The sequence below is a fragment of the Pipistrellus hanaki genome, assembly GCF_964339955.1.
Source record: "Pipistrellus hanaki genome assembly, chromosome: 2".
Lineage (NCBI taxonomy): Eukaryota > Metazoa > Chordata > Mammalia > Chiroptera > Vespertilionidae > Pipistrellus > Pipistrellus hanaki.
Window position 1 is genome coordinate 113,731,103 of NC_140504.1, and position 24,718 is coordinate 113,755,820.

General features: G+C 52.9%; 1 protein-coding gene across 1 annotated transcript; it reads right to left on the reverse strand.

Annotated features, from left to right (window-relative positions):
* Positions 1 to 2,952: 2,952 nt before the first annotated feature.
* On the reverse strand, positions 2,953 to 24,399 carry PXDC1 (PX domain containing 1). The gene is made up of 5 exons (XM_084873176.1): positions 23,717 to 24,399; positions 12,562 to 12,653; positions 11,756 to 11,873; positions 5,238 to 5,349; positions 2,953 to 4,039 (listed from the first exon to the last, which is right to left on the reverse strand). Exons 1-5 carry the CDS (start codon positions 23,970 to 23,972, stop codon positions 3,922 to 3,924), a joined length of 696 nt encoding a protein of 231 aa, XP_084729302.1. The 5' UTR covers positions 23,973 to 24,399; the 3' UTR covers positions 2,953 to 3,921.
* Positions 24,400 to 24,718: the final 319 nt, after the last annotated feature.

The following is a 24,718-nucleotide window of genomic DNA, read 5'->3' on the forward strand; positions in this document are numbered from 1 at the left end:
CTGCTATAGGGCTTTGTAGAGTGAAGGCACAGTGGGCAGAGGGCGACAGAACAGAAGTCAAGGGACTATAGGTGTGCTCACTCTGCTTGTGCCCGGGGAGAGAAAAGACTGAGAAAGAGGAGGCCTGAGAGAGAGATCACCCTGTGGGGCTATTCCCTTTGCTGACCTTTTGCCTTCATGTTGGTGATGGAGCCAAAGATAAGCTGGAGCCTGTCATTACTTTCTTGGACTTTACACAGCTAAATACTAAATAAAGTTTAAAAAACACAACTACTGATACATGCAACAACTTGTACTGACCTCAAGGGTATTATGCTGACTGGAAAAAGCCCATTTCAAAGGGATACATACATAAGATCCCATTTATTTCACCTTTCAAAGATGAAATTATAGAGATGGAGAACAGATTAGTGGTTGTCAGGGCTTAGGGACGGGGGGGGGTAGTGGTGGTGCATTTCAATATAAAGGAGTAGCATGAGGGAGATCTTTGAGGTAATAACAAGTTCCATACTTTGCCTGTGGTGCCTGCACAAATCTATACATGTGAGAAAACTTCCTGGACATACACACACACACACACACACACACACACACACACACACGTCTGTGTAAAACAGATTAAAAACCCTAATTAAGTCTATGGACTGTACTGATGTCAATTTCCTTCTTTTCACCGTATAATAAAATATGTAAGATGTTACCTCTGGGACAAAAAGAGTGTAGGGTACACATGACTTCTCTATTATTCTGCAACTTTGTGTGATTTATAATTATTTCAAAATAAAATAAAATAAAATGGGCAAAGATATGACTGCACATTCCATCTAAGATTAATGAATGGCCAGTCAATAAGTACAGGAGAAGGTGCTCAACATCAGAAGGCATGAGGGAAATGCAAATCAAATCCACTTCCCAGCCACTGGAATGGCTACAATCAGAGATAATGACAATACCCAGTCTTATCAGGAGAAAGAAACAAACCTTCAAACAGGTTGGAGAGAATATACATATAAAACACCAATTTGAAAAACAGACTGGCAATTCCTTAAAAAGTTAATAAATGTACCATTTGATCCAAAGATTCCACTCATAGGTATGTACCCAAGAAAAAAGAATCATGGATACCCACACAAAGACTTTAGCTCCAGTGTTCACAGCCCCGTAACTCACAATGTCAAAAAGTGTCAACAGACCAAGTGTCTACCAGCTGATGATTGATAAACCACGTGTGGTGCAGTAATACAATGGACTATTGCACACAACAGGAATAAAGCACTCACACCTGCTATGACATGGGCATCCTAGCAACATTTACAGTGAAAGAAGCTAGACAAAAAAAAAAAAACACACACAAAAAACAAACAAACTACATTCTATGTGATCTATAGAATGTCCAGGAAAAGCAAACCCACGAAGGCCGAAAGCCTGCACCGTGGTTGCCTGAGTTTGGGAATGGGAATAAGACTGACTGAAATCAAGCACAAGGCATCTTTTGAAGGGGAGAGGAAAATTTAAAACTGGATTGTAGTGATGACTCCATTAACTGTAAATTTACTAAAAATCGTGTAATTGTAATCCTTGTCCAGAAAAAAGGAATAGGTGTGGCCTCTGCAAGGGTGTGAAGTCCGAGATACATGAGCTCCTGAACAAGGGAGTTCCCTCTCTTGCTGCTTGCATCTGACTCCTGGCTTGTGGGCTGTCACACTCCACTCGCCCACACAATGGACGGGTGGGCTGGAATCAGTCTGGTACTGTACCCGACTTGGCCCCGCCATGGAAGGGAAACTCTGGACACTGGCTTTGCTTCTAGCTCTGCTGAACCCCTAGCTGAGCTTCTTCCAGGTTTAAGGGAAATGCAACTTTGCAAACCAGGGGATGTAATTCAACACAAATAAAGCTTTCTACATCTTATCCTCCCGTGGGGGCCTCTGGAATGCTTATTCCAGTGGCATCCCTAGAACTCCACTCCCACTAGCAATAGAGAAGGGCAATCCACGCAATTCTCCATTAACAGAAAGGCAACCCCGGAGGGAGGAAAGGCAAGCCACGCAATCTCTGGTAACACTGGGATGCTACTGTGTTCACAGAGGAGAAAGCACAGAGCCAGATGTAAACATGGAGGCAATCTTTTCAGCAGTATGTCGCTGTTACAAATACTCTTTTTCTCTTTTTTTCCAGAAGATTAAACCCTCGCAGTTCGGCCTGTCAGCTGGCTTGCAGCTCTGGGAGTCCCTGCAATGTGTGCATTTGAGGGCCAGAGCTCTGCAGCGGCTTCCTGTGGACACCACCGCCTGCTCCACAGCGGAGCCTTTTCATACACGGCTTTGGCTTTGCTGCTCCTGAGAGTGTAAGGTGCCTCTCACAGCTCATTGGGAGTGATTCAGAGCATGGACTCACACCTCCCCACCCTGTTCGCCAGGCAGCCTAGGTTTCCGGTGCGAGTAGTGTCCCCTCAGTGACACAAGCATTGTAGAAATACCCACTGGATGAATACATGAGCAAATTGGTTTTTTGAGTCTTTGTGTGGACATATGGTTTCACTTCTTTGGTGATAGATTCTAACCTTAACTGCTAAGCACCCAGCCCTATCCTTGGACAGAAGTGAATTTTATTCCTCAAGAGAAGGCAGGCAACTGGTCAACCCCCATCAGCCACCTAACAGCCTCCCTGAAAGGAGGATGCAGCAAACTGAGCACAGCTGGAAGGCAGAAGGGAAATCCACATGTGCAGCTGGGACACAGAACAGGTTTGCTGGGTGTTCCAGAGAGGAACATGGAGAAGAGGAAAACCCTACACAATTACCCAAACACCAGAGGGCAGGGTTAGGCTTCCACCCCTCCCTGGAGGGACTAAAAGGAGGCAGACCTTTATACACAAACACTACGTCCATAAAAGGAGAGTAATATATTTTATTTCATTAAAATAGATTTAAAAACAGACTGTGTAAAATAATTAGGACTTCAATAATTTATTAATATTTACATTGTTACAAATGTTGGTCCTTAGTAGACATTGTGAAGAAATAAAGGAGATAAGCACACAGACCCCAGGCCCTCCCTGAGGGCAGAGGGAAACAGGCAAACTGTGTTGCTTTCCTCTCACTCTCTTCCTTCACGTTACTATGGCAGTTCCATGGTGGGGAGCTGGGAGCCAGGAGACAAACCTCGGGGGCCCAGGTGGCCACAGCACCGTGGCCCTGAAGAGATGCTGGCCTGCCAGGCAAGGTTCTCTTCCTGTTGAGGAAAATCACTAGCTCAGCCCCGTTCTGTCCCCATCCACAATCCCCTTCTGTAAACACCCCCTGTGGCTGACACAAAGCCAGCCCTCAGTTTCCAGACAGAAGATGAAGGCCACACACCCTGCTTCTCAGGAACAGGCTGGTTACTTAAGATGCCCTGCCTATGTCGCCCTGAACTTGGGGCTCAACAAGGGCTCTCGAGGATCGTTCCGTGTGCTTGTGGTGCTGGGGTGGCAGGGAGGGGCGCCTGGCCCTGGCCCTGCACCAGGAGGAGGCTTCTCCCAGGAAGCGGTCACAGGTGAGGATGAACCCAGCAAGGCCCTGGGCGGTCCCCTTGCATCGTGATGTCCTGCAGGCACTTGTGGCTCCTCCACACGGTGGGGGGTGGGGGTGGGGGAGTCCTAGGAATGCAGAAACGGGCCGGGTGTGCAGTGGGAGAGGCCCTTCCTCAGCAGCAGGCGTCGTGGACTCCCAGGCCTGACTTCTGGTTGTCAGAGATCATGGGGTCAGTGCTAACCCCAGAAACCCCCCTGCCCCACTCCCAGACAGCAGGCCTTGGGCGCGGGCTGCTGAGCGGGGCCTGGCAGCAGAGCCGTGCTCAGTCAGTGCAGGCACAGGCGGCCCCAGTGGGAAACAGCAGCAGAACCAGCAGCTGAGGGCTGAGGAGGCGGCCCCATGAAGACTCAGTCCAAAATGTCCGTCTCAAAGGGGACCAGGTGGTAATAGGACAGGTTGGTGTCATAAGCTGCTGGGTCATCGCCGTCCTCCGGCTCAGAGGTGAACTCACTGCCGTTCTCAAACCTGAAACGGGAAAGACAAAGGTGAGGGCTGCGGCTGGCTCATCACCCCAGCACCACCCAGATGGAGAGAGCACAGCAGGTCACTGCAAGAGCGCACTTGGGATCCATGTCAAACTGTGAGGGCTTTTCCCTACGCCAGCCCTGCGTGACGTCAGGAACTGCTGCGCTCTCCACACACATAGGAGGGCCCCTCGGCCTCGCCAGCATTCCATGACACCACAGGGAAGGGTTCTTACGCCTCCACCTGAGAGACATCTGGACACTAAGAAAGAGCCCATTCTTGGGGCTGACAGGGTTTCCGACCCGGGGCTGTCACATCCTGGGATCACACTGTGTCCTGCAGTCCTAGCCTGGGAGTCTCAGCATGAGTCTGTCCCAGCCCATGTTTGTTTTCTGTGGAGTGGATGGGCCAAGGCCTGGGGCGCTGAGCAGCCCTTCCGTCCTCGGTGTGCTTCTCCTGCCACAGGGGGACTCACTCCCAGCGCTGCCTCCGGGCTCCTGGGCCAGCTGTGCGCCCTGTGACCTGAGGTCTGCACAGCGGGCGCTGGAGACACAGTGGTCCCGCTTTAAAGATTCAGAGGAGCCAGGGGAGGCTTCACACTTCTGGACACTCACACAACCCTGGTTGTGTTGACAGTCTACAGAAGCCACGCCATGACCCCCTGAAGCTGCTGTCTAATAATTCCCGAGGAGAAGGCGGCTGTGCCTCAAGGGGCCCTGTGCCGGCTTCCCCAGAGCACTCGTGGCCAAAGTTCTGCTAAAAGAGAGGAAGAGCGGAGAAGGCTGTCCCACCTTCGCTAGTTACTCATCCTCCCCTCCTCAGCGCAGGGCCCTGAGAACGTCTAGCCCTGTGATGTGAGGCCGACGTGCAGGTGCCGCTTCTCCCCATCCCAGGAGACCAGCCTGGGACCAAGGAGGCTGTGGGCCCGGTACCCCCTCAGGGCCCAGCAGACCACACCCTGAAGCTTGGCCACTTAGCCAGCCATTGGGCGAAGGAACTGTGCTCTCACTGGTTTATGAACCACGGTCTTAAGTCCTCTAGAAAAGCCAAGCTCTCCAAATAAGTGTCCAAATGCAGGCAGGATGGCGTGGTGTTTGTGGGCACAGGTAGTTCCTGCCTACAGAGCTCCACACGGGGTGAATTAGCCGACCGCTCCAGGATCCCATCTGTAAAACGACATTCAGACCAGTGTACTCACAAATGCTCCGTCGGATCCACACCCAGGTGCTGCTCTTTTCCATTTGGTACACTGTGGTCGATAACGATAGTTTCTGTATTTGCTAAACAAAATCCGTTGGACCTCATGATCTCTGAAAATGAAGGAAAAAAGTAAATATTCAGGATGGGTCGGGTTTTTAAGTTTTAAAATTTGGAGCTTACACCAATCTGCAGACTCCCCCCTCCATCTGCTGCCCTGTCTCCCCCACACTTTAGAGTAGGGGTGTCGAACTCAATCAGAGAAGGGGCCAAAATCTAAAATCCAGCCTAAATCGCGGGCAGAATGGTTTACTGAACAGTCATAAACTGACAATGTCATAAACTGACAGCGGAGTGCAGTGATGACAGCGCGGTGCGGGCCACATTGCAAGGCCTGGCGGGCTGGATTTGGCCCGCGGGCCTTGTGTTTGACACATGTGCTTTAGAGGAACACTCTGCACCCACAGGTGCAGCTGGAGCCAACCCTAGAGTCCTGCACACGATTCAGGGGCTGGCACAGCCTCACAAGAGCCATACCTGCCGGCCTGTGCAAGTGGAGGCACCTCTCTCCCTAGGCATGTCTGAGCTCTCTCCCACACACCCTCCCCATGCGTTTGAGGCTGGAGCATTGAGCCCACATCTATCCGTCTGGTTTGAGACCCGGTCTGGTCCATGGCACACTGCAGGGCTCTAAGCTCCCATCTGTCAGGCAGGGCAGCACCTTCAGGCGTACCCTCCGCCCCTCCACCACAGCCCCACCCCAGGGCTGCCGCATGGATCGAATGAGATCAGTGTGCATTTTAAATCAAATGGGCAACTTCACTTTTCACTTTCTCTCATTCTGCCATGTAAATTGACTTGTTACCAACAAGCACAAACTTTGATAATGTAAAAGGCCCACAAAGAAAATATGTCTTGTTGGCTGTGTGGTGTTAGCTTTCTGAGGGCACAGGTCTTGGGCTGTTGGGTGCTGGAAGTGGTGGAAGGCGGTGCCTGAGGGCGTGGCAGCTGTTACCGCACAGCTGGGGCTCAGCCCAGCCAGGGCTCTATGATCTGGGGACTCAGTACCCTCAAATGGAAAGTTCCTGGTGCATTCTCACATCCAAAGGGTTTTCCAAAGGATTACCATCTTCCCTGTCAGGGCCTAACACACAGACACGCAGCTCCAAACGGCCCTCCTCCCCGCATGGCACAGGCAGCGAGGGCACCCAGCTCACTGGGCACCAGGCGCATTGTTCTTTGGGAGATGTACTTTTTCTTACATCTGACCATAACTTATTGATTGTTTTATTCCCATGCATGGATTTGCTTTTATAAGTGGAATTGTAATTCCAAGCTTATTTTTAATCTTTCCAGGTATTTGGTTCTCAGTTTGTTAAATTTCTCTCCATAAGAAGAGAACTAGGGAAACTATACAAAAATGAAGAAAGAAAAGCTTAAGATTTCCTCCTCATCCCTACAGAATTAAAATGACAACTCATTGTTCAGATTTGCCAAGTAATTAGTTGCTGAAATTTCCACATGGCTTTCTGGAGAGGCGACAGCTCGCATTTCCCGGGTGGGATTTCTCGGCACCAGCTCAGCCAGTCCCATTCCTGGTGATGTTAGGCGGGCCCAGCAGAGCCGCCACCTCCCTGCACGACTAGCGAGAGAGCCTGCAAGTCCCGAGAAGGAGCAAAGACCAACGCCATGGGCGCTGGGAACCTCCAGGGCCAATTACTTCCCAGCTGCGAGAAGGCGCAAGAAGATGTTTACTGGAACCTGAGTGGCTCTGAAGGTGACTAACTCTTAACCAGAAAGACTAAGATTCCCTCCCCCTGCATTTCAAACATAGGGGAGCCCTAATGAAAACAATAAAAAACAAACACTTTCTTTAGCTGCTTTCATTAAGAAGACCTCAGAGTGATCAGCACAGTCAGCAGATGGCCCTGGCACCTTTCTCCACCCCACCCCCAACCAAGGGGATGGGGAATCTTACAGTAAAAACAAATGCCACTGCCTCAAACACTTCTGAACCTTCCGAAGAAATACCTTGTAAAGGAACTCCCTAATCTTTCTTGCTGTTGTGTTTTTTGTTGTGTTATTAATCCTCACCCAAGGATATTTTTCCATTGATTTTTTTAGGGAGAGTGGTAGAGAGAGGGAGAGACAGAGAGAAATATCGATGTGAGAAAAAACATTCGGTTGCCTCCTACACGAGTCCCAACCAGGGCCCAGGCTGGGGAGGAGACTGCAACTGAGGACATGCCCTTGAGTGCAGGTCGACGCTCTATCCACTGAGCCAAACCGGCTAGACTAGAGCTTTCTCATTTTTCTTAAATGTGAAACATGAAGCTCTAAAAATTGGAATCTTGACCAGTCCCCTCAAAATAGACATGTAACAAACCATTCCTTAGCTGCCTGTGCTCAGCCTTTGTGCACAGATATGTGGTTTAATTGTTCGCAAGGCCATTTGGGCTCTTGAGGAAACTCCAGTTCTGCTACTTTTGCCTGGGGAGCAGGTTACTTCTTGCTCAGTCAGTTCCTTCTTCTATAAAATGGGAACAACAGTATCCACTCCAAAGGGCACGGTACAAATTAAACGAGGTGGTATTTGTAAAGACCGAATAAGTACCTGGTACCTGAGAAATGGTAGTTATTACTGTGGTTGCTAATGTCTTCATATCTGCTGTGTCATGCAAATAAAAATAAAAATAAACACGAAAGCAGTGTTGTGATGACAGAAAAAATTACAACATTTTAATTTCTTAAAAGTCAGCTTAATACCTACAGTAAAAAAAAAAAATCACTGGCCAACTTAATCACATGCATGACTGATTCTATGAAATGGTGCATTCTCAAGCTACATTTTTTCACATTAAATAGAGTCCTGCTTTTCCATTTCTTATTTTTGTTAACATTTTTGAGCTAATTTTAGAATTATAAAAAAGTTGTGAGACCAGTACAGAGTTCTCACATATCCCTCACCAGCTTCTCCTGATGTGGACCCTGTAGGTAACTGTGGTAGGATTACCAACCGCAGGAAATTACATGGCACAGGTCTGTTACCTGAGCATCTCTCTCCCTTGAGTTTCACCAGCTTTTTTGGTTTCAGACCCAACGCAGGACTCCTTGTGCATTAAGCTGTTGTGTCCTAGTCTCCTATGACCTCTGACACTTCCTCAGTCTATTCTCATTTCTGATGACCGTGACACTTTTGAAGAGGCTGGTAAGTTATTTTCCCTCGATGTCCCTGATACTTGTGTGAGCTCTGACCACAGTGGTTAGTCTAGCAGGAGCCCCGTGTGTGATGTCACTGGCCTCACTCCTGGGATGTGGGCCTGGATCACCTGCATAAGGAGGTTCTGCCAGCCTCCCCAAAGGTTTCTGCATTTCTCTTGGTGGTTAAGGAATGCCTTTAGGGAGGTGCGTTGAGATTCTGCAAATCCTATTTCTCCTAAAACGGTTCCCACCAGTCTTAGCAGCTATTGATAGATCTTTTCTGCAATAATTACTACTGTGTTAATGCTTTTCTTTTTTTAACTGCAGCCATGGTTTCCAGTGCTCCATATGTTATCAGTCCTTCAGTTCATTAATTCATATATTCTACATTTCTTATGTTTGACAGTAGTGAGATTAACATGGGATGAGGACTGTTTGAGGTTGTGCTGACCCAAAGCATCACCAGAGAATCCACTGCCCTTGTTGTAGGCCCAGGATCTGGCATGGTTCTCGCACCACCAGGGCCTGGCGCCACCTAGTGGAGCCCGTGGCCACAGCACAGTCTGAACATTAGAGAGGAGGCTGTACCTGCAGAGGCCTGATGCACCTGTCACCAGTGTGAAGAGCAGCCTCTAAGAGCAAGGGGGCCCGTTCCCATGGCACCTACCCCCTAAATACCATGTCAGTGGCATGCGAAGGCACTAGGAAATCTCCGGGGAGAGGAGGAGGGGCTGGGCGAGTCGCAGCAAGCGAGGTCATTTTCACGAATGGATGGAATTTAGCAGGACAGGAGTGGATGTGGAGGGGCAGACACAGCATGAGCCAAGCCCAGCCAGGAAGTGGTGGAGGGTCTGCAGCAGAGGGTGCTGTGGTGACAAAATCAGAAAGCTGGAGCCAGCCAGACTCAGACATGCCTAGAATGATGGGGGGCTTGGGTTTTATTGTGGATGTCGGGTTGCGAGAAATTACTGAGCTCAGGAAGCCAGAGTTGTGGGATGACCAGTCAGTATTCAGGCTATCAACCAGGGACAGAGGGAGGCTGATATAGACACTGTGAATGTTCAGGCCTGAGGGACCCCTGAATGCAGCAACCTTAGAATATGAGACGGAGACCGAAAGGCCCCACTGGCAAACGTGTGCACTCGTTCTTCAAAGGGATGTCGGTGCCACCACAAACCTCAGTTTCACTGGAAAGTGTCTCCGAATTTACCACAGTCCATTGTCTGTCCATATATCTCCTCGAGCAGTGAGCAATGAGCGTGCACCCCACTCCGTGGATCACCCCCACCCCCTCCCGCACCTACACACTAGTCTGCGCTGGGAAGCTTCAAAGGGAGACTCCCAGACTTCGGGCTCCATTGATGAGGGCAGAAGAAGAGGCGGACACCCCTTATGTCAGAGACTCAGCTCAGGAAGGGTTCGATTGATGCTCCCCGAGCCTGCCACCTCGCACATGGGTTCCTGGGACGGGCTGGAGGATTTCGGGGACCGACTTGCAGTAGAAGTTTACAAACTCCATTTTCTGGCAGCCCGTTTATTACAAAGTGTTTTGTGCAGAGCCAACACTGGGGGCAGTGACTGCTATGTCCCAAGGCAGAGCATGCCCCCACCACCACCACCTGGGCTCCCGCTGGCACGAGGTCAGCACCCTGCCTCCCTAGACCGGACACTGTGTCCCTGGTCAGCCAGGCAAGGCCTCATGAGGCTCACATACAGTGCAAGCCAAAGCCTCTGTCCTCAGTCCTCTTGAAAAAACATGGAGAACATACTTAAAACGTCAGCATGGGTCTCTACCGCCATCCCTTCCTCTCAGCCCTCTCAGCTCCTTAAGGCAGACGTGGCCTTGCATTTACCCGTCACCGACACTGATAAGACAGGCCGCTAAGAGGGCTGGGATGTTCCACGCAGTCGCACTCTGGGAGGTACTCAGAGGCCACGCCACCCAGCCCGAGTCTGGCCTTCTCCACGTGGGGCCAACCTGAAGCACACCAGCTCCTGTGCCTACACCGGTCCTGAGAGGACTGTGCTGCTCTTTGCTCTCCCACTTGCTCAACACAGAGAGAACTGAAGCAGAGCAGGGACACCAGTGCTAGGACCCTTCCACTGCGTTCTGAGGACAGAGCTTGCCCCGCTCCAGCTGGCAGCATGCAAACTGGCGATCAGGCCCATCAGGTCCCAGAGCCCTCCGAGCCTCCGAGCCGGAGCCCACAGACACCCGCCAGGATAAACGGCAGCTACCCTCACTCCGCCATGAAGGAGGAGAGCTCCGACTGCTGCTCCTCTTGCCAGGAATACACAGGAAGCTGCATAGACAGCAAAAGCAGCAGACACACAACCCAGGCTTCCCCCCATCCTCACACAGTCATACCTGGAGTACCTTCTTCATCCCGGTCCCCAGACCTCGCCCACCTGCCCACCTCACCAACACACAATGCGGACTCTCGTCCCCGCTGTGGCACAGAACTCAGTAAGGACACTTTTCCACCAATGCCACCCTCCAGGTTGGCTTCCTCAGTCTCCCCTTCACCATGACCACCAGTTTCTTCTTAGGAGCCCGCTCTGGGCTCTTCTCCCGGTCATATACTTCCTCCAGGGGCCTGCTCCTCCACTCCGCCTCTTTCTTTCCTCCTGCAGAATGCCTCCTCTCCTTCCTACAGACCAGGATGCTCTGCAGGCCCTCATAGTTAGCCTACAGCCCATTGCCTTCCCTCCCTTCCCACCTGGCAAACGCTGCCACACTCCACTCAAATGCTACTTCTTAGGCCAAAACAAGCGGACTGCCTGTGGCCTGGGGGAGCCCGGTGCCTGCCTGAGACCCTGGGCGGAGCTCTTTCCCTCAGCGGCCTTCGCAGACAGCATTGCAGAAAGCAACCGTGTTCTAACGACAGGACGACCAACCTTAGAAAGCCACCACGAAGGGTGACGTCCAGGGCCCCCTTCCGTTCACCTGACCCCACAGGTGAGCTGTCCAGCGCTCCGCTCAGTGCAAGATTGCTTACTGCTGCTGACCTTGCCTCTTTCGTGAATGTTTTGGTGAATTGATCAACGCTAGCAATACCTAGACCGTGTGCTCCTCTTTGGCCACGGCTGCCCTAGACTAAGAACAACTCAATGCCACGTTATGCGAACTATCGTTTTCAGCAGGCTAGACTACCGACTCCAGAAGTTTGCTTCAGAAATGTCTTATTAATGTTTTCATCATTATACTGCATCTTAAGCTCCAATTTATATGCCAAGTAACTCCCTTAGGATGGAGGGGGAGTGTGAACTCCAGAAAGCCCAGCGGCATTTCCCCCAGGCCTTCCCTGTAGCTCTTACCTGATATTTTCACTGGACTTTGAAAGCTGGGTTGAATTTTATGTACACTGTCATTTTTTAGCACCTGATCCAGAGGAGATCTTTCAAAAAAGGTGAGCACGACTTCTGACCTAGAATACTGGAGAGAAATTGGATAATTACTAAAATCTAGTGCTACCCAGAGCTGTTCACAGGACCAACCATGCGAAAGAGGCTGCAATCGCTGACCTCGTTTATTTATGGACATGTGGCTGGAACGTAAGGCCTCTAGGACAGGCAGGACGGGGTGACAGAAGTTGGCTAGCTTCTCTCAGTGCTTCATGGCCAGCGTTTCCCACAGCTCCCTTCACTTCACAGTAAACTGAGCGCCCTGACTCTCCCACCCACAGATGAGGCAGGCAACAGCCTACAGGAGTAAGATGGTCGCCTGACCCAGCCAGTTCCTCATCACCACTGCACCCAGGCCTGCAAGCTGTTTATCCACCTGCCACTGCTGAGGCCAACACTCCCTCGGACTCCTCACGCCTCTCCTCAGACACCCTCAGCAAGGCCTTTTGCATGGAAGCAGGAAAGCCAAGACCACTATAGCGGAGGCCCCTTCCCTCCCTACTCAACACCTCTTTGCCCGCCCCCCCCACTTCCACTTGCCCAGGGAAGAAACTATGGAGCCACTGGAGCTCATCCAAGTCTTTCTTTCCTGAATCTATCCACCCACCTCCCTATGGCCTTCCAGGGAGGGGCAGGTGGCCAAGGGAGCCAGCAGGACAGCTACGTGGATGCTGGTGGGATTTGTCACTGTCCCACCCAGCTGGACCCGACCCACTCACCTTACATGGCATGCTTATGATGGTCTTCAGCAACTTCTCCACCTCGTTGAGCCTGGTCTCTATATCATGGGCATCCTTTATGGCTACCAGTCCTATAATGGAGACAGACATGCCTATGGTCAGAAAAACAGACCAGGAAATGTGCTCCCACATTAAATACAGACAACAGGCCTCCAACGATGAGGGTGCCACCCCTGTGTCACCCTATGTGAGGGTGGGTGCATCTGCTCAGCCTCGTTCATGTATGTACAGCCCTACTCTGAAGCCCTGTTCTACACCTCCTGTGAAGGCTCAAAGACCCAGTGAATGATCTGCGTGTATTTGGGGTGACACTACCATCTAAAAGCAAGAGGTCTGGCAGCCAGGGACAGCAAGTGAGGGGGGTAGGCAGGCATCAGCCACAGGCAGACCCTCCAAGTGGCCTCTGAGGGGGCAGCAGGGATGGCTCCATAACACCATGGGCTCCACTGAAGCTCGGCGCGGCCTGCTCACCACTGCCTATGGTGGCTGCACCAGGGGAGGGGCCCTGGCAGCACCCACTCCCACAATGTGGCAGCAGGGGGCTCGCTCTGTGTTGCTGGCCTGACCACAGGGCCCATCGAACGGAGCCCATGGTTAGATACGTCATTTAAATGCTGGTGTTGGAAGGAAAAAATCAGATTTCTACTCAGAGAAAACCAGCGTGGCATGACTCACAGCACTTTCCAGGAATCAGCGTCTGACTTGTTAGTTACCAGAAGTCCCAAGCGGCTATTAGGAGGTGCAGGCTATGGCTTTGTAAATGCCATAGGTTACAGCATGGAGAATCTGGGTACGTTTCTGTGTCCCCGTGAACAGTGAGGAACACAAACTTGGCCGTTACAGTTTCTGTACATCGGCTTCCTGGAGATGGGGAATATTCGGTTCCCAAGGAAACATGCCTCTTCCTGTGACTGAGGATGACTGCCCTGTGGCTCTCACCAAAACTCACGGCTGAAATCCTAGAACTGTTATCAGTAATGAGTCTAAGTTCTTTAGAAGTTCTGGCTTCATTTGTTTTACAGGAAAAAGGGTGCTTGTTGTTTTTAGGCAAGTCGTTGACTGAGTCTACATAAGTGATAGTTAATGTCTTACACCACATGACTGAAAGGAAGAGGGTCCCTGGAAAGCCAGGAGCACCCACACATGTGTGAGGGCGATTCTGAAAGCCTGGCTACCGCAGGGGGATGCTCCTCAGCGTCAGCTCACATCGAGGCCAGGAATCACCCTCACAACTTCCTGAAGCACGAGCCCCTTGGGAGTAGGCGTCCCTGCTTGGTCCAGCCCTCCCCCCGCCCAGCCTGACAGGCCCAGGCAGCCAGATGGCAGCAGTCCAGGGAGCAGGAGTCCCAGAGGCAGGCCGGTGAGTCATGGTGGACCACCGGGAAACCCCAGGCCCCTACCCACACAGCCCGGCACATCCGGCACCGCGCCCCCGCCATCCCCAGCGACAAGGACTGGGCCCCCATCTCCGCTCTTCCCCAGCACACCACCCAGCACGTTGCGGGAAGCAGGGACAATAGGGGAGAAAATACCAAAGAGACAGACTCTCAGGATGCTTGTTCTCCAGACCCTGAATTCCTGGGAATAAAATTTCAAACACACATGCACACGCTTGCACCAAAGTACTTTCATCTTCTGCCTGCCTCAGGGGAGTCTCAGGAGGAAAGGGACCAAGGCAAAACCCTCTGAAAGTTTTTCTTTTTTTAAATATATTTTATTGATTTCTTACAGAGAGGAAGGGAGAGAGATAGAGAGCCAGAAACATCGATGAGAGAGAAACATCGACCAGCTGCCTCTTGCACACCCCCTACCAGGGATGTGCCCGCAACCGATGTACATGCCCTTGACCGGAATCGTACCTGGGACCTTTCAGTCCGCAGACTGACGCTCTACCACTGAGCCAAACCGGTTTCAGCTGAAAGTTTTTTTTAAAGAGACCAATATGTCAATCATGTCCACAAGGTGCTTCATTACTCCAAGATGACAAAACTGTCCTGTACTTCAGCTTCTATTACAGCTGGACTACTCGCTTAATCACTTGGGTCTTGAGCACAGTACCATGTTCTGTGGGCGCATCTGTAGGAAGGCTAGCCTCCTGCTGAGTGAGGGCAAACAGCATTTTACACCCGCTTTACAAGTTAAAAGCATAACCTAATCTTAGCCAGTGCAGAGGTTTACAATTCTTGTATCTTTGCTTTAACAACATAATTTTGGTTACATCTTTACTTTAATTAATTTCAAGCTATGATTGGGTTAATATCCAAGGATAAGAGTTCATCCGATAATACATTCTGCTCTATGATAATCTTTTAAGGTGGCCAGATGTAGCAAATAAAACACAGAATGCCTACTTAAATTTGAACTGCAGATAAACAATGAATAATGTAATCGTATGGATAGACTTCTACTAAAAAATTGTTCATTATTTATCTTAAATTCAACCTTAACTGTATTTACATGGAACCCTGTCTTCATGGTGACCCATTTTCCAGAGAAAAGCAAGAAGCATGTGCTCAGGCCTCTGGAGACGTCTCAGCGTCTTACCCCAGTGCACAGACCCTCCTCGACCTGACCCAATTACCCTTAGTGAGTCCCCAACCCTGTGAGTCCCCAACCCTCACACCAACCCAAGAAACAGGCCCCCACCCTCGTGCAGTGCTCCCTGCTGACCTGCTCACCCTCACGCAGTGCTGCCTGTTGCTGGGACAACCTTTCTGCTGACCTTCCCCCACCTCCAGGTTCGTGTACGAGAAAGTCTCATCCAGCCCTCAAGAGGGGGCATATGTCTCCCACATCAGAGGCTGGGAGACCTGGTCTCCCAGAGAATTCTCTCCCAACATCTGCAGAATTCACCACTCTGCACTGTACCTGCCCCTCCACCTGTGGTCTCCCCATACATCTGGGTTATGAGACTGTGGTTCCAGGACTGGCCAGCAGGGGGTGACAGTACTCTGGAAGCCAAGGAATTGAGTCCAGTGAGGACAGGAAGGGATAATCCACTCCAGGCCACATTCAGATACTTCTATCAGGAAGCTGACTCAGTAGACTTCACAGCACCTGGGAGTTTTTCTAATTTCTGATAAAAACATAAACACTAATATAAACTCAACTATTAAGATGTCACTTTGCACAATTTGTGATGTGAAAATTTTATCCAGATTTAGCCCTGACCAATTAAAAAATTGAAGCCAAAAGATTGAAAGCACAATTATATATCAATTTCAGTGTGCCAGTTTTACATACATTTGAGGGTTAAAGTCAGCCTACAGCAGCCAGGGTGCCTTTTGCGTGTGAACTAGTTTAGCCTTGGAAACTGAGAACACAGATTGTTTCACAATCAGCTTCTTCATGCCAACACCGGATTTATTCTTGAAACCCAGACTGAACACGCTGACATCAGCACAATGACCCACCAGTGACAGCAAACACGAACAACCCTGTTTCCTAATCTCAGGAGCCTGGGGCCAAAGTCCCATTTTTTCCAGGAAGTGGAGGCTTTGTGCAGAACACCTCAGACGGTCCCAGGCTTCCTCCACGGACTGACTCGGGAGACCCGAACCTAACCTGAGCCTTCTGCTGCTAAACATCTGGAAATAAAGACAGGAGCCTTCTCGGTCAGTTCGGAAGGAAGACCGTCTTTCTGAAGCACATGAAGGAGTGGCCAAAGGGCACAGTCTCAGAGGAGACTCCACAATAGAGCCCTAGGAAGATTTCCTGTAACGTGACCTTTCAACCAAGTCACATAATAAATTACATTTCCAGAGTTCCTCCTCCAGTGCACAAACGTGTCCATCAACACCCCGTACTGAGAGCAGATGGTGGGGGTGACACCGGGAATGCAGGATATACATGTTCTTTAAAGGTTGAGCATAACACACGTTTTGGAAACAAAACATTTAAAATTTTTTAGAAAACCTTATAGGCTTACTTCCTACAGTACCTGTTTTCTAAAGAGACAGCCAACATTCAAGAAATGGAGTCAGCCGAAACTGGTTTGGCTCAGTGGATAGAGCGTCGGCTTGGGAACTGAAGGGTTCCAGGTTCGATTACAGTCAAGGGCATGTACCTTGGTTGCGGGATATCCCTAATAGGGGGTGTGCAAGAGGCAGCTGATCGATGACTCTCTCTCATTGATGTTTCTAACTTGCTATCTCTCTCCCTTCCTCTCTATACAAAATCAATAAAATATATATTAAAAAAAAAATGGAGGCAAAGAAACGAGCTGGAGACGTAACCCGTGGCTATATTTGCACACGTACACTTCCCAGTGAGGGCCTTTCTCCCGGGACCCGCAGCGCTCCCCTCGACGCCATCTCAGTGTCCTGTGCTCCCTCTGCGGGGTGTCATGCAGCATTCACAAGAGGACTGTCTGCCCCTGCTGACACCTGCTGCTCACCCTCCCTGCCGGCCTCCCGGGCTCAGTGGTACAGAGGAGGAGGCCGAAGCGGCAGCGGCAAAGTTACACTTTCTGAGGATCCAAGAAGGGCTGAGAGGAGACGCTCTTCCCTCCTCTGTCTTCCTACAACTGGCAGATGCTCCCTTGAGTGAATGTGGTTTTGTCATATGAGAAAGCAAGTGTTTCACTTAAAAGCACTGACCTTTTCTATGTCATTCCCTTAACGGTTAACCCCTCCTTCTCTAGGCCTCTTCATTGCTCTCCCACTGAAAGCACAATTCCCTACCCAAGCGTGTTTCAGAAGCCGTTCACCTAGCCAGTCGGCCTTGAAACATCAATGGCACTGAGGGAACACCACTCCACTCTCAGAGCTCGCAACAGGAAGCACTTCTCATCCGCTCATCCCCCAGTGCTGCCGGCCCTCCTGCTGCAGCCAGGCAGCCCCCCAGGTGTGGAGGTGCCCTGGCCAACAAGCTAGCAGGACCTCTGGCTCCCCAGAGCTTCCTGCTGCCAGGAGGACGGAAGTGAGATGCACACTTGCCACAGGGAGTGAGTCGTCACCTGGGAGCTAGGAAGACTCATAGCAAGGCACCCACCCTCTCAGACTAGGAGGCCTGAAGAAAGGGGCGAGGGAGGGAGAAGGAGATCAGGGTGTGGGATCTGGAGTGTGGCTGGGGCAGGGGTAGGGAAGGCTGAGACAGCAGGGCCTCACACACCACATGAAGGGGTTCACCGTGGGAACCGTGGCCCCCTTGCAGGCTCTGCCCGCGAGAACTCTGCCCACCTGGTAACTCTAGTCCTTATGGGAATACACACACCAGCCCCAGGTATCCACAGTCACCTGCCCTCATAAGACTGCCCCCTGGAGCACAGTCCCTGACCCACACCAGGCACCCAATTCTAGTCTCTGCCCAGCAGAGCCACAGGCCTGGTCCTTGGAGCTCACTAAGATGATGGAGGGAACCCTTTGTGGGCCTCTCTGTAGCCGGGCAGGGACGGGAGCAGGGGGCCACCCTCCGACTGTCGGAATCTGAATGACTTCCCTTATCATGACTGTCCACAATGCGGAACTGCCATCCACCTTTGGGAAAGGTGTTTATAAAAAGAGTTGCAAAGAAAAGAGCCAAAGCTCCAGGGTCACGTGGTCCTGAGTCCAAAGCCAACCATTCTCAGGTGCCCAGCGTGGAGATCGCCGCTTCAAGCTCGTGACAGCGCTGCACAAACATCGCTACTGCCATCACGTACCGGGCCTCTAGGAACTAAGCCACTTGCCTGAAGTCACCGGAAAGACAGAGCCAGAATCTGAGTCCTTCCCTGTCTGGTTCCAAGGCCAGTGCTTTCCCCCATGTCCCCTGAGCCCGCCCACTGTGGCCTGTGCTCCAGCTGTCAGGGCCTCCGTGTTCTCACCGGGAGGCAGGACGGCTGCCTGGTGGAGTGAAGGTGCTGTGTAAGAGTTGTAATTACACATCCACGCCTGCGCTCCGTTCTGCCCAACTGATGCTCAGTGTGTTTCCCCACTGGTTACAAGTTACCTATCAGCAACGGACAGCTGACGTGTTTTGTTCTGAAAACAAAAATTAAGTAAAACTTGCAGGGTAAGTTGTCAAAGGAGCTACGTGGTTGTGTCCACAGTGAGACTCAGTCTAGGGCGCGGGGTCAGAGGAAGATGGACCGAAGGTGTGTGCTTGGAGAGCGAGATCTCAGCACAGAGTGAGCTCCAAGGGGACACGTGGGCTGCCATCGTGTCATTGCAGGGAGGCCACAGCAGGCCCAGATGGAACGGAGAGCAGACCCTAACCCTCAGGCTCCCTGGCCTTCTCACCAAAGAAAGGTTTCTGATCACGGGCTCTGGGGCTTCTAGGCTCCGGGACAAGGGGACCATTTTTTTAGTGGTGACAACCAGCAGTGACCAGTGGATGCTGACTGTCACTCAAGAAAGGAAAAGTGAACAAAAATACCAATAAAATCTATATTTCAGTGGGCGGGCAATGCCAACCACCGTTAACAACACACTGTCCTATTTACCATCCAGAGCCCAGAGTTCCCACAGGACACCTGCCCGGAGGACTGTGCCACGTGGGTCAAATGCACGTCGGGGTCATAACTCACCACCAGCCTCTCTGTCTCCTGAATCCCATGAGCATGATGCAACTCCAAGCTGGGCTTCAGCCAGAAGAGGCAAATGCATGGGGTGGGAGCTGAGGCACAGACGAGGGGCAGGCTCATGAGCACACATCTGGCCTTTGTGCCCCCGCTCTGCTACCCAGGGCCCAGGTGGCTCCAACTTCCCTCAGCCTCTTAGAATGTAAACTCAGAGACTCTGCGGTCCGTCCCGTCCAGCAGTGCCCACCGTTATTAGCTTGCCTGGTACTCTGAATCTTCCCAGATTGCCACTGCCCACATGCAGGAGTATCTCTCACCTTTTGGAAAAGGGTTGATTAAAAGAGACAGCAGAGAAAGGTGAGGCCTAGACGTGTTTTAAGAAGGAAAGGGGATCCATGTCCCGGGGGGCCATCCTGAGGGCAGCCAGGATGCCACAGTGGGTTCTGTCCTGAGAAGCAGAACTGAGTTTCTCCTCTGATATTTGGTGGAAAGCACCACGTCAGCTCCTTCTCTAGCTGAGAGTTAGCGGGTCACCTATGCCCACAGCTCAGTGAGCTCTCTTGGGATGAGATCACAGGATCATGAACCAAACTCAGCCATGTGGCCACTTGCAGAGACCGGACTGGACACCAGAAACCAGAGGAAGTCTGGGCAGTGGCGGGGTGTGGGCCTGGGAAAGATAGGTAAAGCGGAAGGAAGAAAGAGGAAGAGCAGGCGACATGGAGGGGGACAATTCCAGCCAGGACGGGTGGCAGAGCATGTGGCCACGCTGCCGGGGTCCTGGGAAAGCACCCAGCCCAGGCGCACTACCCATGGAAGAATCTCAAAATTGGCCTGTGAATCTGAAAGAATACCCCGAACCCCCAGAGGTGAAAACCGCCCGTTAGGAGGGGCAGGACACCCTGTGGTGGGGCTATGCATGGGGGTGGGAGCTGAGGCACAGGTGAGGGGCAGGCTCACTGAGCACACATCTGGCCGGGCAAAGAAGGCCTTTGTGCCCTGCTCTGCTGCCCAGGGCCCAGGTGGCTGGAACTTCCCTCAGCCTCTTAGAATGTAAACTCAGAGACTCTGCGGTCCATCCCGTCCAGCAGGTGGCGTTCTCCCAGCTGGTCTGGGGCAGCACTGAGCTTCTTCCCTCTCCGCCCACAGGACAGGCTCAGGCCTGGGAGCAGAGAACACATTTTACTCAAGCTATCAGGGTGGTGAGGCTGGTAGGTGTCTCCTGATAATACGCTAGATACCTTAGCTTCCATCCCTCAGACCTCACAGCTAAGCACAGACAGTCCATGAGGTTGCAGGTAGGTTAAAATCTTCAGTGATAAAGGTGAACAGACTTGTGCACCCCACAGGCTCCCAATGAGGGGCCTTATCTGGAGAAAACGCCGAAATACACTCAGAGCTGGAGCCCTACCCTGTCTCCTGCAGGTTTCCCGTCCCAGTGAGTAGCAATGCCGTTTCTCAGGCTGAAAGCTTGGCTGCGAGCCTGACGCTCCTTCACACCCACATTTGGTCTCCCCGTCAGTGCTGTGCTCTTCCCTTCCAGGCATATCAGTGCTTGGCCATGTCTCACATCTGCTGCACCTGCCACGATGTCCCGGCAGCTCGAGCCAGCCTCCCTTCCTTCCCGGGTCATTCTCAGCACAGCAGCCGGAGTATGTGTTAGATTAAGTCACTTGCTCAAAGCTCTCCATCTCTGAGTAAGAACCCAAATCTGAGTGTGACCTGCCCACTCCCTACCTCCCCAATCATCTCCGACTACCCTCTCCACTCCAGCCACAATGGCCTCTCACTACTAAGTCACCAGGCACGGGCAGGCCTCAGGACCTTTGCACTGGCTCCTCTTTCTTCCACAGGCAGTGATGTGGCCTGGCTCCCTCCCTTCCTTCAGGTTTCTGCTCAAAGGTCACTTCCTTTCAGACCATTCAGACCACCCTACCTTCCTTTCCCCCATAAGCAATAGCTCCTTTCCTTGCTTACTTATTTCTTATCTTCTGAACATTTATCACTAACATATTTGTTTATTACTAGGTTTCTTCCAACCAGAATATAAGAATCATGAGGACAGGGATTTTTTTTTTTTTTTTTTGGGGGGGGGGGCGGTGTCTTTTTTGGTCACTACCATGTCCCTAGCACCTAGAATGATACCTGGCACATAGAAATGAGGTGGACTTTTCTTTTACATTACTGGAATGTATTTTACTATGAAAATGATTTCCCTGGACTTAAACAGTTCTGAAAAGGAAACGGACTTCCCTTAGGATTGTACAAAACTCAGGTGGTGCTTGGGGAGGGACCAGCTTGCCTCCCTTCAGAGAACCAAGGACTAGATGGGGAATTAAGGTTGCTGAGCCAGGGATCCAGCCAAAGGTTCCCACAGTTCCACCACGGGCTGCTATAAAGTCCTTTCACCCAGCCGCTGGACCTCATCCTCACCACCCCCACTGCCTCTACCCCTATGGCTGATACCTCATTTGAATTTCTCCCAGTCAGATAATTGAAAGTACCTATCATACCCTTTCTTTTCTCTTTCATTAATCCTCATCCAAGGTTATTTTTCCATCAATTTTTAGAAAGTAGAAGGAGGAAAGAGAAACATTGATGTGAGAGAGGCATCTATTGGATACCTCCTGCACATGCCCTGACCGGGTCAGGAATTGAAGCTGCAACCCAGGTACGTGCCCTTGACTGGGAATCAACCCATGACCCTTTGGTGCCTGGGCTGACACTCTAACCACTGAGGACACCAACCACTGCCTATCATATCCTTTTTAAGTCTAGTTCCCCCCGCCCCCCCATCATCCTAAACCTTTCTTCACTTCTAAGTGGCTCACTCTTCAGAGGTACTCTCTGTGTGTCTACACCTCAGAAACCTAAACTGACCCAGCACAACTCAAATGCACACAGAAGACACAGCACCAGGGCATGTGCAGGGTGGGGTAAAGCCTCACACTCACCTCCCTTTTGCTCCAGGTAAGACTTTTCATTATCACGTCCCAGGGCGGCCAGAGGCCCGCTCTCCTCCCCACCACCATCTACCAGTCCCACCAGAAGCAGGGCGGCTGAGGGGAGCTGGCATTGAAGTAGGGCTTACTTCTGCTAGACACTCCACTCTGCATTTTAATCCTCACATACACAAAAGTGAGCAGCAGGCACTATGTTACAGAGGAGGGACCAAACAGGGTGCCCAGGGTCACGGCTGAGCTGGGCCACCTGACCTAGTGAGACCCGGAGGGCAGAGGGGAAGGCAGGCGCTCTGAAGGCCTTAGGGGGCCCCATTCGTTCATGGTCCACCTAGTTCCAGAAAGGAGAAAACACAACTAAGCTTTCTTGATTTGGGCATTCATTTGAATTAAAAAAATACAATAACACACACCCAAATAGCAAGCCCAAGGAAACCTGTTGCCATGCTTAAAATAATCCTAAACTGACTCCAGAATGGCTATACATGAGGGAATCTGGGGAGCAAAGAGAAGCCTGCAAAGCAAGCTGTCTCGCTCAGGGTCTCCAGACTCACCAGCTTTCCAAAATGACGTGTCAGCCAGCGGATGTGTCATGGGAACTGAGCTGATGAGCCATATAATTCACACTCTGGGGTGGGAGCTGGGATCGCCAGAGGGTAAGGAGAGGTTATCTTAAGACCTCAGGTGGACAGCAGCTAAGGAGACTTGTCCCGGCCACCCTCAGCTTCAATAACTGCCCCCAAAGTGCCACCCAGTCTCTACTTAGAGAACTGCAGACAGGAAGGTTTCTGGGTGTCACCTCACTGCAGGTGGTCATGGGGGGGGGGGATATAAAGAAAGTGAGGTTTCTTAGAGCCCTGCAGACTTTCCTGGCCCTTTTCCCCCACTGCAATCCTTCCCATCTCAATTTTAGTTTCTCTGGCCCTTCCTCCTTCTTCCCATCTCCGCCCTCCAAAGGGCAGCCTGTGGGACGGGCGACAGGCAGGCAGTAGGAAATGTGAAGCCACAGCAGATCTCTGAAACTCCAGTCCTAGGAGCCAGGCTCGGTCACAAGGCGAGGGAGGAGGCCGCCACAGTTAATCAAAAGCAAATGTGGACCCACCCCGTGGGGCTGCCCCTCCCCAGCGGTGACAGAAGGCTGCGTGGCAACACGCACTCCAGCTCTTGTCAGCGAGGTCAACCCGGGGAGGAGTCTGGGGGGCGCAACCCCCAACCGGACACTGTCAGCTCTCCCCATAGGTCTCCCCAGCGCCCGACTGCCGCCCCCTGGGCGGGGCAGGGTCGCAGCTGGCCCTCCCGGGAGTGGGGACGGAGTGACCCCTGGTCCGGGGCAGGCGCCCAGACTGAGAGGCCCGGGGCCACCCCTACACCGGCCGCCGCACCGGCCCTGGTCAGTGACGGGCCCGAGGTGACGGTCAGGGCACTTCTTCTGGTGTCCAGGCCGGGGTTCCATGCGCGACTCCCTGTCCTCTTACCACCGGCACTCCGGGCGCCCTTCCCCTGGGGCGAGGGGCGAAGTGTCCCCAGTCCGCGGCGGGACGGAAGGAAAGCCGCAATCTCAGTTCAAGTAACTTCGCTCTCCCCTTCGTGCACTTTAAAACGACCTCACAACCGCACTCCCCCTTGGACCCCGCCCGCAGTCCGCAGCCCCCGTCCCGCGTCCCGCGCCCCGCACCTTGGCGCAGCGGCGCGCGGGCCAGCTCCGGCCGGTCCTCGGGGAAGGCGTCCCGGAGGCGCTTGCACAGGCGGCCCAGGTCGGCGAGGCTGCGGTGCAGGTAGAGGACGCTGCGGTCCGACCACTCCGTGCGGATCTCGAAGAACTCCTCCTCGTCCCCGCGCCGGCTGACGATGAGCCTGCGGATGCCGTTCACCCAGCAGCCGCGCACGAACATGTTGACGAGCGAGGTGCCCTCAAACACCGCCGAGGCCATCCCGCGGGCTCACATGCCCCCGCCGCCGCGCCCTCGGCGCGCTGCCCGCCGGCAGGGGGCGCGTCCGGGCGGCCGGGGTGCCGGGGCCGAGCGGGGTCTGTCCGGGTCTCTCCCTCCAAAGCCGGGCCGGCCGGTCTGGGGGGGCTGCCCGGGATCGCGGTCCGTCGGAAGTCGGTCGGTCGGCGGCCAGTCCCCGGCCTCCGCCCACACTCCCGAGCAGCCCGGCGAGCACCGGGCGGCGGCTGAGCAGCGGCTTTTAAGGCGCTTCCCGCCGCGGGCGGCGACGTCGGGGCTGCGGCCGGTCCCTTCCCTCCGCCTCCGGGGAGGGGGCGCGGAGGAGCTGGCCCGCCGCCCACGCCGGCGCCGCCCGCCCCGAGCCCGCGCCGCGGGGCCGGAGGACCCCTGCCCGCCGAATCGGGGCGACCCCAGCGCTCGGCCCGCCCCCTCGCCCCTCCCAGACCCGACCGCCCTCCGGCTTCCTGCCCCCTCCCCGTGACGCCTGGCCGCTGGAGGGAGGGCGTGGCGGGCCTGCGCTTGGGTTCTGGAGACTTTTTCCTCTTTCCTCCTCGGGATCCTGGGGTCGCTGCGGGCCGCGGGGGGCGGCGGCTGGGCCGAGCGCGGAGGGAGGCTGCGGGGCACACTCAGAACCCGAGATCCGAGTCGCGGGGCTTTGGGACTGTTTGCCTCTAGCCAGTCCCCGCACCGCCACCCGGGGAGCCGGCGGTCCCGCCCCGCGGCGCCCGGTG